At 46.6% G+C, this 13,799-nt stretch overlaps 1 protein-coding gene across 1 annotated transcript in view; it reads left to right on the top strand.

Moving 5' to 3' along the window:
• Positions 1-1,818: 1,818 nt before the first annotated feature.
• The window catches only part of GHRHR (growth hormone releasing hormone receptor), a 33,085-nt gene continuing 21,104 nt past the window's right edge, over positions 1,819-13,799 (top strand). Inside the window, exons 1-4 of the mRNA XM_083704284.1 lie at positions 1,819-2,243; positions 7,076-7,178; positions 10,071-10,178; positions 12,621-12,718. Of these exons, the coding sequence (XP_083560410.1) occupies positions 2,193-2,243; positions 7,076-7,178; positions 10,071-10,178; positions 12,621-12,718 (360 nt within the window). The 5' untranslated portion in view covers positions 1,819-2,192. The remainder of the gene's footprint in view (positions 2,244-7,075; positions 7,179-10,070; positions 10,179-12,620; positions 12,719-13,799) is intronic.

Raw genomic sequence — 13,799 nt, 5'->3', positions numbered from 1 at the left:
AAGCCGCTTCTGTTGAACCAGAGCAGCGCACGGAAATGCCGTTTACTTTCCCGCCGGAGTGGTACCTATTTATCTACTTGCACTTTGATGCTTTCAAACTGCTAGGTTGGCAGGAGCAGGGACCGAGCAACGGGAGCTCATCCTGTCGTGAGGATTTGAACTGCCGACCTTCTTATCGGCAAGTCCTAGGCTCTGTGGTTTAACCCACAGTGCCAGGAGTTGCCTAGTCCTCTTTTAAAGCCCTCCAGGTTGGTGGCCATTATTGATCTCCCTCTTTATTCAGTTCAGATGCATGGATTGGGGTGTGGGAAGAGGGGAAAGGATGCAATTAGAAAAATCCCCAAGGATGGAGCCCAGTTCTCCCCGTAAAATAACATGGGGGGCGGGAGGAAAGAAAACATTTCTTTTTTTCTTTTCTTTTTTATAAGATTTTTATTAAAGTTTCAAAAATTATACAAAAACAAAACAAAACCATAATACAAGCAAACAGAAAAAGAAAAAAACAAGTATAATTTCAATCCCTTATTTTCTTATAACCTACTTCCCCGACTTCCTCATACCTCCCCTCTCTGTATTCCAATTTCTATTTATTACTTCAGCAAATCCTTTCCCTTAATTTTCATTTAATTTTTTGCCTTTCTTTTCTTTTTACTTATCCATTACAGCTGAAAACCACATAATTTCTAAACCAACGTCATTCTATCATTCATTAATTTTGCAATGTTTCTTAAGATAGTCCTTAAATTTCTTCCAAACATTTCTAACTAGGGCTCACTCACTCACCTGAACGTAGCTACCTCCTACTTAGCGCGATTTAAAGCTTCCTATTCAACATTTCCTCGAATCAACTCCACTACTCATCAAAACTCACCTGCCCATTTTATGCGTAATTAAAATTAATTCATTGCCTCCAATTACTCTTCCTGCACACTCAGAGGTGGGAGGGCGCTCCCCCGCTCACCCATTGCAACCTGTGCTTTGTGACCCAGAGAATCCATCATTGTAGGGTGTTGTCATTGCTCTAAGGGCCATTGCACTTCCTAGTGTGCAGCTGCAGGCAGTGAATTGATCTTTATCTGGCCATTTCAGCCACAATAAGCCAGGTCTTTCAGCTGACAGGTGAGTGATGAACTATGGATTCTCCCTGCCATAAAGATTCTGATGACTATATGAAACTGCCTTCAGTCCCAAGCAGCATGGCCAAAATTTAGGACTGATGGGATCTCCACCCCCATCGTTCTGCCCGGACGCTGAGGTCCAGCACTGAGGGCCTTCTGGCGGTTCCCTCACTGCGAGAAGCAAAGCTACAGGGAACCAGGCAGAGGGCCTTCTCGGTAGTGGCGCCCACCCTGTGGAACGCCCTCCCATTAGATGTCAAAGCAATAAACAACTACCTGGCATTTAGAAGACATCTTAAGGCAGCCCTGTTCAGGGAAGTTTTTAATATGTGACATTTTAGTGTATTTTTGGTCTCTGTGGAAGCAGCCCAGAGTGGCTGGGGAAACCCAGGCAGATGGGTGGGGTACAAATAATAAATTATTATTATTATTATTATTATTATTATTATTATTATTATTATCTGCAGTCCAGCAACAGAACCTGTTGAATTACAGAAGTTGTTGGACTCCAACTTCCATCAGGCCCATCCAACATAGCCAATGGTCATGGATGATGGGAGTTGTAGTCCAAAGCCCGCAGTATCAGGTTAGGGAAATTTGCTTTCCTTCTCCCTTCACCCATAGCTCCAAACAATCCAGCTCCTTGCTTGGAACACCCACCTTCCCAATTAATATGTTTCCTGCATGTGCAAGTTGCATTGATTTGCATGAAAGCAGTCAACTTGAGCAGGTCTGTGCACATCTTTTGTGTTGTCGCTGTTTGCGTTGCAGTTTTGAGGGACCTGCCAGCTCCCGTTGGCAGTAATTGGCAGAGTTCTCCGAATGCACACAGGTGGAAGGCAAATCAATCGCAGCCAGGAGAGTTGCTAATAATATTGAGTCTCTCTCTCTCTCTCTCTCTCTCTCTCTCTCTCTCTCTCTCTCTCCCACTCCCCCTCCTCACTTCCACTACACATATTCACCAGTTCTGTTGGTCATTTGTGTGCTTCAGATCAGCAGCAGGCAGTAGGGAGGAGAGAGGCGAGAGGCGAGAGGGGTGCTCAGAAGTGGGGATGCCTCTCTAACTCCTGCAACATGAACTCGGGAAATATATGGATCTTCTTCCTGCTAACTCTGCCATCTCTTGTAAGTAAACAGTCCAAAAGTCTTGTTGTCGTTGTTCCCATGCATCTGTCCACTTCTGCTCGGATCAGATCCCTGTTTGATATCGTATCAATCTTTCTTTTGGCATTGATTTGACAGAAGGTGCTCAGAGAAGGGCAGAGAAAGGTGCGCTAATGGGATTTCTTTTGACTGTCGAATTGCATCGCTTACCTGCGAATGTTTCCTGTGAACGCAAACTCTGACTTAGAGAGCTCCAGTTCTGTTTCTCAGAAGCACTAAGGTTAAGAGGAATAAATGAGGAAGTTTTAGGGCTGGTTCTGATACAATGATGGGACAGAGCTTGGGAAACTTTGCGTGGGGACGTAGTGGCAACTCTGTGTGATCTGTTGGTTTGACACCTTGAGTATTGCTTAACATGTCTTGCTGAGTGGTCCCGGCATCTACGGATAGGCATGGAGATGCCCCAATCCCTGGACAGCTGCTACCAGCCAGTGTAGACAATTCAGAAAAGGGTGGATTGATGGTTTGGCCAAATTCCAGGCTGCCCTTCCAACTACCTCACCCCTTCCGGTATTCTGCTAAAGGTCACTTGTGCATTATTTGAAATATAAATCAAGTAATCGGGGAAATGGGCAATCCTGTCTACAAAATCCACCTACTCTTTCCACTGCACCATCACCGTTTCCATCTGTGGCGAAGCAAATCTGGGAGAAAGAAATTCTCCAGTCAAGTTAGCCTGCAAAAACTCCAGATACAGGTTCTCCTAATTTCAGAGTGTTCCCAAGATTTGCAGCTGTGGATAAAATAAGGATTTAAGGGGAGGGTGTGTGTGATGGTTGTGAAAATATTCGCAGTGGCAAGTTGCCATTTAAAATCCACGGCCAAAGTTTGAGGTCTGACTTCATTCAGAGTGAGCCTCAGAGCTTTATTTCGGAAGCAAAATCTGAAAGATGCCCAAGAGAGTCCCAAAGTTTCAGTTCAGCATATAAACTAAATGCTTAATTCAGGTGATGTTTTTCTCAAGTGCTGGGACGATCCATGTTTCCCCAAAAAATTGGCTCCCAGTTTGAATCTAGTGATTTTGCCTGAAGCTAGACTGAACTGAGTCCTGATAACCCATCGCCTCCAAGCCCATCTGAAGTTGTCCCACCAACCCCATCGATGAGCAAATCCGTTAAAAGGGGTGATAGCCATTGTTACCAAACACCTCCAAATCCAGAGAGGACTTTTTGAGGGTTTACGCTCCCCACCCCCCAGTTAGTCATAGTGTTGGAACCCTCTGCTCTGGCTATACAGTGGTACCTTGGTTTAAGAACAGCTTAGTTTATGGACAACTTGGATTAAGAACGCTGCAAACCAAGAAGTTGGTATTTTGGTTTGGGAACTTTGCCTTGGAAGCAGAACATGTTCTCCTTCCAAGACAGAGTGTGTTCCATTTGTAAATTGAGTCCCCCGCTGCTACGGAAAAGCACACCTTGGTTTAAGAACGCTTTGGTTTAAGAACGGATTTCCAGAATGGATTAAGTTCGTAAACCAAGGTAAAGGTACCCCTGACCGTTAGGTCCAGTCGCGGATGACTCTGGGGTTGCGATGCTCATCTTGCTCTATAGGCCAAGGGAGCTGGTGTTTGTCCGCAGACAGCTTCCGGGTCATGTGGCCAGCATGACTAAGCCTCTTCTGGCGAACCAGAGCAGAGCACGTAAACGCTGTTTACCTTCCCGCCAGAGCGGTACCTATTTATCTACTTGCACTTTGACGTGCTTTCAAACCGCTAGGTGGGCAGGAGCTGGAACCAAACAACTGGAGCTCACCCCGTCATGGGGATTTGAACAGCCGACCTTCCGATTGGCAAGCTCTTGGCTCAGTGGTTTAGACCACAGCACCACCCACGTCCCTAAACCAAGGTACCACTGTATATTATTTAAACTTAACCATGCCAAGATTAAAGAAGGGAATGTTATTACATCTACTTTGGTCCTGTGTGGTTAAATCATTCAGTTCCCCACAGCATTTCAATTAATGTGCACATTTCAATGATTGTGTACTGGCTAGAGCTTTCGGACCAGGAAGATTTAGATTCATAAATCTCACTATCTCATCTGCACTACACTTATAAAGCACTATAATCCCACTTTAAATTTTCACAGCTTCCCCAAGGAATCCTGTAGTTTGTTAAAGGTGCTGGGAGTTGTTTAGAGACCCTTTCCCCTCTCACAGAACTACAGTTCCCAGAGTTCCCTGGGAAAAGGGATCAGTTGTGAAATTCTAGGGGCACCCAAAAGGTTTAGTATAGCACAGGCCCCCCTCTTGGGAAAGTGTGTGGAGAGGGGGAGAAGCAGACTCTTTATATGTTCTTACAAAAATGAGAGGAGCGTGGCAAATAGAAGACTTGCAGTGGGTGAAGTATTTGCCATCTCCAGTCATGCATTTGGCTGGAGGCCTCTTCATTAATCAAGAAGGCTGGGAATATGAATAGTGCATGCATTAGGGAGTCATTGCCTTCTGCACTCTTTGTGACCCGAAAAAAAAATTATGATCCAGAGATCTGGAAACTTTGCTGAATATTTATCCCGCTGGTGTGGAAATGAGCTGAGTAGCATCAGCTAGGCCACCTGTCAAGTAGGTCGATTTCACCGTGTTTTGATTGTTCTGGGTCTCATTCTCTCCCGCCCCTTAACGAGAAATCAATGGGTTGTAGCAGCGAGCCATGACTAGTCAAAATAATCAGGAGCAGAGGCCAAAAGGAAAGTTTGCAGCCATGTCCTGAATCCCAGAATGCAAGGGGAAAACAACAACAACAACAACAACAATTTATTTATACCCCGCCCATCCGGCTGGGTTTACCCAGCCACTCTGGACTGCTTCCAAAAAATGATTAAAAATACAATAAAACATCAAACATTAACAACTTCCCTATAAAGGGCTGCCTTCAGATGTCTTCTAAAAGTCAGATAGTTGTTTATTTCCTTGACATCTGACAGGAGGGTGTTCCACAGGGTGGGTGCCACTACTGAGAAGGCCCTCTGCCTAGTTCCCTGTAACCTCATTTCTCACAGGGAGGGAACCACCAGAAGGCCCTCAGAGCTGGACCTCAGTGTCCGGGCAGAACGATGGGGGTGGAGACGCTCCTTCAGGTATACTGGGCCAAGGCTGTTTAGGGGTTTATGGGTCAGCACCAACACTTTGAATTGTGCTCAGAAACATACTGGGAGCCAATGTAGGTCTTTCAGGACCGGTGTTATACAGTGGTACCTCGGGTTCAGAACTTAATTAGTTCTGGAGGTCCGTTCTTAACCTGAAACTGTTCTTAACCTGAAGCACCACTTTAGCTAATGGGGCCTCCCGCTGCATGATTTCTGTTCTCATCCTGAAGCAAAGTTCTTAACCCGAGGTACTATTTTTGGGTTAGCGGAATCTGTAACCTGAAGTGTCTGTAACCCAAGGTACCACTTTATTGTCATCTGTAGATGCCCGGCACATACTGTGCATGGAAGGAGGAGAGCAGTTCCCACAGAAGCTTGGGAGAGAAGCTGCACGCCTCGTGTGAGCAGCATGTGTGTGTCTTTTGACAGCCCGCTAATCCCAGGCATGCAGGAGGGTGGAGCCGGCCGGCCGCCTCAGCTCCCGCAACAGAAAACCCTGTGGTGCTCCAATGAGCTCTGCTCTGCTCAGCAGTGACTGTCGGCTGGCCTGGCTCTTCAATCCTCGGATTCCAAATCTCTGCCCCAGACTCTCGGCCTGGCGCCCCTGAGAGCCCGGCGCCTGGGTGCTCCGCACCCCTAGTGCCTAGGGGTAATCCAGCCCTGGCAGTTGGACTAGATGAGCCTCAGATTCCCTTCCAACTCTACAATTCTATAACAGTTTCCCCCTTTTCCAAGCACCAGATACAGTGGTGCCCCGCAAGACGAATGCCTCGCAAGACGGAAAACCCGCTAGACGAAAGGGTTTTCCATTTTGAGGTGCTTCGCAAAACGAATTTCCTATGGGCTTCCTTCGCAAGACGAAAATGTCTTGCGAGTTCCTGCGGGTTTTTTCCTCTTCCCCCCCCCCCTTTTCCCAAGCCGCTAAACCGCTTAGCAGCTGATCCGCTAAGCCGCTAATGGGCTTGCTTCGCAAGAAGAAAAAACCGCAAGACGAAGAGACTCACGGAACGGATTCTTTTCGTCTTGCGAGGCACCACTGTATACCCAATGTTGAGTCATTTATTCAGTAATAACTATTACATGTCACACCGTTTTCAACAACTGAATGATGATTGACGTAGTGAACTGATGTAGGATGTGCAAGGAAGAAGAGGGGAGGAATACATCACTCAAATGTTAACAGCATCACAAACAACAAAGGCTGCAATCCTCACCCTACTTCCCTGAGAGTAAGTCCCATTGTATTCGGTAGGAGGGGCATTTGAGTAGACATGGGCACTATATATGTAAAGCACTATCATACCATTTTAAACAGCCATAGGTCCCCTCCCATAGAATCATGGGAACTGTAGTTTCCTAAGGATGCTGAGAGTTGTTAGGGGACTGTTATTTGCCTCACAGGGCTACAATGTCCAGAGTTACCGGGGAAGAGGGATTAGCCAATAGAACACTTTGGGAACTGTAGGTTTAGGAGGTGAATGGGATCTCCTAACAACTCTCACTGTCCTCTTTAACAAACTACAGTTCCCAGGTTTCTTTGCTGGGGGCAGCCATGATTATTTAAAGTGGTATCATAATGCTTTAGATGTATGGTGCAGATGGGACCTTGGTTAGGATTGTACTATAAGGAAGGGGTTTTTTGTGGGGGTGCAGAGAGGGAAAGAAGGTTAGGTTGTATCAACGAGCCTCTTATTTCTCCCCTGTTTCCAGGGTCTTGGAATGTCACAAGCAGAATGCGAAGCTTTAACAGAATGGAAGAAAAACGAGAGTGAATGCCTCAAGGAGATTCGGCAGCACATGAATGAAACAGCAGGTACCTTAGAAGAAGTGGTGTTTGGATCTCTGGAGAGGCATTGGATATCTCAAGGTTGGGAAATTTCATGCCTTGGGACCCCAGACCTCCATTCTAGCTCTTGACGCTCACCCCAAGCCATGCCCCTCACTACTTCTGCTTCACACCTTCCTTAAGTATCCTTTGTTTGGCTGAAACAACATGTCCTCAAACTCTGATCATGCCTTTCACTTGCAGGGATGGAGGGCAGAGAGGGGTGTGCAAGTAGCCTGCATGTATCTATTTTAGAAAGATGTAGTCAGCGTTAAGGGACGTGGGTGGCGCTGTGGGTTAAACCACAGAGCCTAGGGCTTGCCGATGAGAAGGTCGGCGATTCGAATCCCTGCGATGGGGTGAGCTCCCGTTGCTTGCTCCCTGCAGCTGCCAACCTAGCAGTTCGAAAGCACAGAGTGCAAGTAGATGAATAGGTACCACTCCAGCAGGAAGGTAAACGGCGTTTCCGTGTGCTGCTCTGGTTCGCCAGAAGCGGCTTAGTCATGCTGGCCACATGACCCGGAAGCTGTACGCTGGCTCCCTCGGCCAATAAAGTGATATGAGCGCCGAAACCCCAGAGTTGTCCACAACTGGATGTAATGGTCAGGGGTCCCTTTACCTAGTCAGCATTAAGGTGTTGGGTCACAGTTGTGTAGCCTGTGTTTTGCTTAGGTCCTGGAGCCTGGTGTTACCTTCATTCACTTTGCAGTTTGATTACTAACTTTCATTCAGTGTGGGAACACCCTTTAATATAGTTTGGGTGTTTCAAAGGATCCAGAAAGAGGCTGCCTAGTTACTGGTTACTGGGCCAAAACAAACAAGATGAATTTTAACAGGGAGAAATGTAAAGTATTGCACTTGGGCAAAAAAAAAAATGAGACGCACAAATACATGATGGGTGACACCTGGCTTGAGAGCAGTACATGTGAAAAGGATCTAGGAGTCTTGGTTGACCACAAACTTGACATGAGTCAACAGTGTGACGCGGCAGCTAAAAAAGCCAATGCAATTCTGGGCTGCATCAATAGGAGTATAGCATCTAGATCAAGGGAAGTAATAGTGCCACTGTATTCTGCTCTGGTCAGACCTCACCTGGAGTACTGTGTCCAGTTCTGGGCACCACAGTTCAAGAAGGACACTGACAAACTGGAACGTGTCTAGAGGAGGGCAACCAAAATGGTCAAAGGCCTGGAAACGATGCCTTATGAGGAACGGCTAAGGGAGCTGGGCATGTTTAACCTGGAGAAGAGGAGGCTAAGGGGTGATATGATAGCCATGTTCAAATATATAAAAGGATGTCACATAGAGGAGGGAGAAAGGTTGATTTCTGCTGCTCCAGAGAAGCGGACACAGAGCAATGGATCCAAACTACAAGAAAGAAGATTCCACCTAAACATTAGGAAGAACTTCCTGACAGTAAAAGCTGTTCGACAGTGGAATTTGCTGCCAAGGAGTGTTGTGGAGTCTCCTTCTTTGGAGGTCTTTAAGCAGAGGCTTGACAACCATATTCAGGAGTGCTCTGATGGTGTTTCCTGCTTGGTAGGGGGTTGGACTCGATGGCCCTTGTGGTCTCTTCCAACTGTATGATTCTTTGGTTCGGGTGAACTTTACACCAGTACATTACATCAGTCACCCAAAATGTAAAGGTAGAGCCGGGATTTCATAAGGGAAATTCCAATGTCCATATTAGAGCAAACCCTTGATTTTAGGCCAGCCAAAATGCCACAAAATAGTGCACAAGCTTCCTAGTTCTGCAGAGTTCTCCATCAGGCTAGGTATTAAAAAACCCAAACATGAGAAAAAAGGGGGGAAAGAGGAGGCCAGTATCCTGTTTTCACAGTGTGGCCAAACAGATGCTTGCTGGACTTGAGAACTCTCTCCTTATGCAGTTTCCAGCAGTATTCCAGTTGGTATACATAAGCAGAGCTGCCTCCAACCATTTAGACAAAGCAAAGCCATCCTGGCTAGTAGAAATTGATAAGCTTACCCTCTGTGAATTTATCTAAACATCTTCAAAAGCCATCCAGCTTGGTGGCCATCACTGCCTCCCGAGAGAGATCGTTCCATAGTTTAACTATTTCTATAGTTTAACTTAAAAAGGGGAAATGGAAGAAAAGGCAGCTGGAGTCACTCTATCTAATGACGTCTGCATTTGACAAGTTCTAAGAAGGAATGTGGGAGCGGCTAGTAGACGTTCAAACAGAGCATTTCATGTGCTTGCAGGTTTCACCAAAACTCTCTGGGAAGAATTTCCCTAAACCTGAAGCATCTGAAAGTGTCTCATTTGAATGGCTCTTAGCTCCTCCCACATTCCCTCTTAAAGTCATACCTCGTGTTGCGTTTGCTTCAGGTTGAGCGTTTCCAGGTTGCGTCCTGCGGCGACCCGGAAGTACCAGAAAGGGTTACTTCCGGGCTTCGCTGCTCACGCATGCACAGACGCTCAAAATGACATCCTGTGCATGCACAGAAGCGGCGAATTGCGACCCACGCATGCGCAGACGTGGGGTGCGTTCTGCTCAGATTGCGAATGGGCCTCTGTTCGCAACCAGAGGTACCACTGTATATGGACAGCTTAACTAATACCAAGAGCTTTTTCTCTCCCTCCACCCCTTGTGGTCCTGTCCCCACCGCCAACGTCTAGCCTGATAATAACTTCTGGGTCCTTGAAAGCATGCTATTTTGAGACATTTTGGTTGAGATGCCCTCCAATGGATTTAGGAATATTATAGCCATGATATTGAAGGAGCTCCAGAGGTTACAAATCAGCCTTTGGGCTCAGTTGAAGGCACTGGGATAATCCTATTTGCTTTTGTATTCCCATTTCCAAGCATGGCGAAAAGATGTGAGATTTCAAAGTGCCTTTTCCCCTCCCTTTGCAAGGTTGCAAGAGAATATGGGACCAACTCCTGTGCTGGCCGGATACCAATGCTGGACAAACGCTCACCTTTACCTGCCCCGGCATCCTTCTCCACTTCACAAAGCATCCAGGTGAGGGTGCTGTAGCTTGCCATGACCTTCGTTATGTTGATTTGTTTCTAGGCACTGTTTACAAATCAAATTTTATTAAACGGTCACAGACCAGATTAATCAGCGAAGCATAACACTGGAAAAAACAAAGGACAATTTCAATACAGATTAGGCCATAACAGCAATTTAAAATTAGACAGCATAAATAAAATTAAGTATTTGCCTTCGCCTGCATATTGACATTGGAAAGCTCTTGTTTCCTGCGCCTAATACACAGAATTTGGCCACATTGATCGTAATTTCAGGAACCTTATCTTCTACCAAGGCTCTCATACGTTGGAGTTCTGGTTCATTTTTAAGCTTTTGTAGAACTGGGGCAATAAAGGTCAGGCGTAGATCCTCGTAGTAACTACAGTGCAGCAATACATGCAGACTTGTTTCCACTTCTGATGAGCCACATGGGCAAACACGTGACTCATATGGTTTGCCCTCATATCTGCCTAGCAGCAGGGCAGAGGGCAGAACGTTAAATCTGGCCAGGGTAAAGGAGTGTCTGTACTTAGGTATTTGTAAATCAGCCAGATAATTTGCGGGTGAAAACCCTCTCCCAAAATCTCTAATTGTGGCATGTTTATCCATTTTGCCCATATGACATTGCAACTCTATGTCCCTAATGCGTTGAAGCACTTGACTTTTGGCTCTCTCTGCACTTAACCCTTTGCATATTGTTACCTGAGGGATCTTTTTCGGTAATTCCCCCCGATGTTTCCAAGAACACAGTTTCCAATGAAACTTCTGATTTTTCGCTGAAGTGACATACCGTATTTTTCACTCCATAAGACGCACCTTTTTCCTCCTCCAGTGTGGTGTAGTGGTTAAGAGCGGCAGTCACATAATCTGGGGAACCGGGTTCGTGTCTCCGCTCCTCCACATGCAGCTGCTGGGTGACCTTGGGCCAGTCACACTTCTCTGAAGTCTCTCAGCCCCACTCACCTCACAGAGTGTTTGTTGTGGGGGAGGAAGGGAAAGGAGGTTGTTAGCCGCTTTGAGACTCCTGAAGGGGAGTGAAAGGCGGGATATCAAATCCAAACTCTTCTTCTTCTTCTTCTTCCTAAAAAGTAAGGGGAAATGTCTGTTCATCTTATGGACTGAATGTGTGGTTGATCGCTGGCTCCCTTTCCGGCCCCTTGCTGCCTTGCCCAGGCCTCCATTGTTGAATGTTCTGCAGATGGCGGCTGTTTGTTCCCCCAGTGACATGTGACTGGCTGGTTAGATTATCTGTCTGGAAACTGTAGAAACGGCTCCCTTTCCTTTCCTTAAGAAGCTGCAGAACTGTGAGTTGAACCCCATAAAAACAGGATTTTTTCCCTTTGCAAAGTAAGCTCATCAACTTTGAGCTGCTCCTCAAAAAGGGGTTTTTTCCCCTTTGCAAAAGGAGCTGCACAACTTTGAGCTGATCCCCCCCAAAACAGGACTTTTCCCCTTTCCTCCTCTAAAAACTAGGTGTGTCTTATGGTCAGGTGCGTCTTATGGAGCAAAAAATACTGTAAATGGTAGGGGTGCCTCAAGTGTTGTATTGAGCAGCAGAGACCCACAGTTTGCAAGAGAACAGGACTCAGAAGAGGCCATTTAGAACTGAGAGAATCCCATCTTACATTTTTCCCTCTCGGGTTGGCTCCCATAACCCTACTGGATTCCTTCAAATCCAAATGGAAAGCTACACTGTACAAAAAGCTAAGAGGCTTGGGGTTTCCCCCACAGGCCCTGATAGCTGTCGGTTATGAGAAAGCTAGAGCAATAATACGCCAACGAATTTGGGATGTGGAACTGCAATGCCACATGAGTGAGGTGAACAAACACCCAGCAATAAAAGATAACGGGAGAGGTCTCACCTCAGCAATATATTTGTCAAAATTACAAATACCTAAATACAGACGGTCGTTTGCCCTCGCTAGATTCAACATGCTGCCATCTGCCTTATTGATTTGAGGGTAAACCATACGCGGAACGAGTCTGCCCCTGCGGCTTGATGGAGGTAGAAACAGTCTCTCATACATGGTCATTTCTATGGGGATATACGCTTGGCACTTATAATCCCTGCTATACAAAAATCTCCAAATGGGTCCGAACTTCAATGTCTAAAATCCCTGGTAGAGGACAAGGATCCAGAGATCACGCTAAGGATGGCCAAATTCTGTGCGACTGCCATAAAACTGTGCTACCATAATGACTAAGGCCTCAAATGACCGGTTTAGGTTATATTTTAGTGATTAAGATTTAACTTATATATTTTTAACTGCTGCTATATCTGTATTGTCCCTGTTATACCCAATTGCAAATTCGGATGTATCCCTATTGTGTTTTATGACTTCCTTGATATTGTATGTGAGCTGGAACTGGTCTGTGACCAAAATAATAAATTCATCTTACATTTCTGACATCTTGCCCCCTTGTTGTTCACAGGCTCAGTGAAAAGAAGCTGCACAACTCAGGGTTGGTCTGAACCATTTCCTCCCTATTCCACAGCATGTCCAGTGGAAGATGAGGTTACTCTTTATGAGGTGGGTAAAGCTGAATAAGTACCTCAGAATGATACTCTCTGGTATTTGGGAGGCAGGGGGAAGGCTAGGGGAAGGGGGCAACTTCTACAGGAGATCAATGCTTCCTGCAATTAGGCAGAGCATGATGGATGGCCAGGAATGGTGCCTCAAAAAATTGGCATTGAATTAACTCTGCAGTTCGAGTTTCTTTGCAGATAGGGGATCTCTGTGCTGGCCCTGGGGGTAACCCGTGAAACGTGGCCCAGGACCAGAACAGAATCCAGAGGTTCCACTAGGAGTCAGTCAGACAGGGCCAAGGCAGGACACAAGGCAGGAAACCAGGCAAGGGCAGGTACAGGATCTTAGGCAGGATCTAGCATACAGCAATGTTGCTCCTGCAACCTGGGGCAGGGTCTGACAGCCTTTTATCTTTGTTGGGGTAGCCGCCGGTCCTGATCCCCCGGCGACTCACCTCCCTGTTTCGCCCAAAGGCGAGCACTCCTCCTGCGAGTACTCAGGTCTCTCCTTCTCTCAGACCTCAGTCTCTGCAGCTCGGGAGACGTCAGTGGGTTAATAGACCCAGAGGCCGCCTCAGCCTCCCCTGACCCAACTGGTAGTGGAACAGCTGTAAGTGATGGCTCAGCTGGAGGTAATCCCTGCATCTGGAGCTAGGGCAGGCTCAGGCCCCTGACTCGGCCCAGCTGGTGTTTGTTGCAGGGGAACCTGTGCAGACTGGGACTCTTCAGGATCAGGCCCCAGACTTGGTTCAGATGATGCCTGAGGCAAAGGATCCAGTGCGGACTGAGTCTCCTCTGGTTCCGAGTCCGAGTCCGAGTCCCAGGCCATCACAATATCTTGGGCTGGCACACCTTTCAAGTCAGGGAAGGACTCTTCCTCCTACTATTTGGGTACCACACTTAACGTGTTTCTTTGTTGTTGTTTAGTTGTCTTAGTCATGTTCGACTCTCCGTGACCCCATGAACCAGTGCGTGCCTTGGAAACTCTCACTTTCTTCTCAAAGCTTCTCCTTATTTATGTCCATGGAGTTTTCTTGGCAAAATACTGGAGTGGTGGATCACATTTAGTCTAAACTCTCAGCTAT

This window comes from Podarcis gaigeae, assembly GCF_964106915.1.
Source record: "Podarcis gaigeae genome assembly, chromosome: 12".
Taxonomy (NCBI): Eukaryota; Metazoa; Chordata; class Lepidosauria; order Squamata; family Lacertidae; genus Podarcis; species Podarcis gaigeae.
This window is presented reverse-complemented; position numbering and strand designations above follow the sequence as displayed.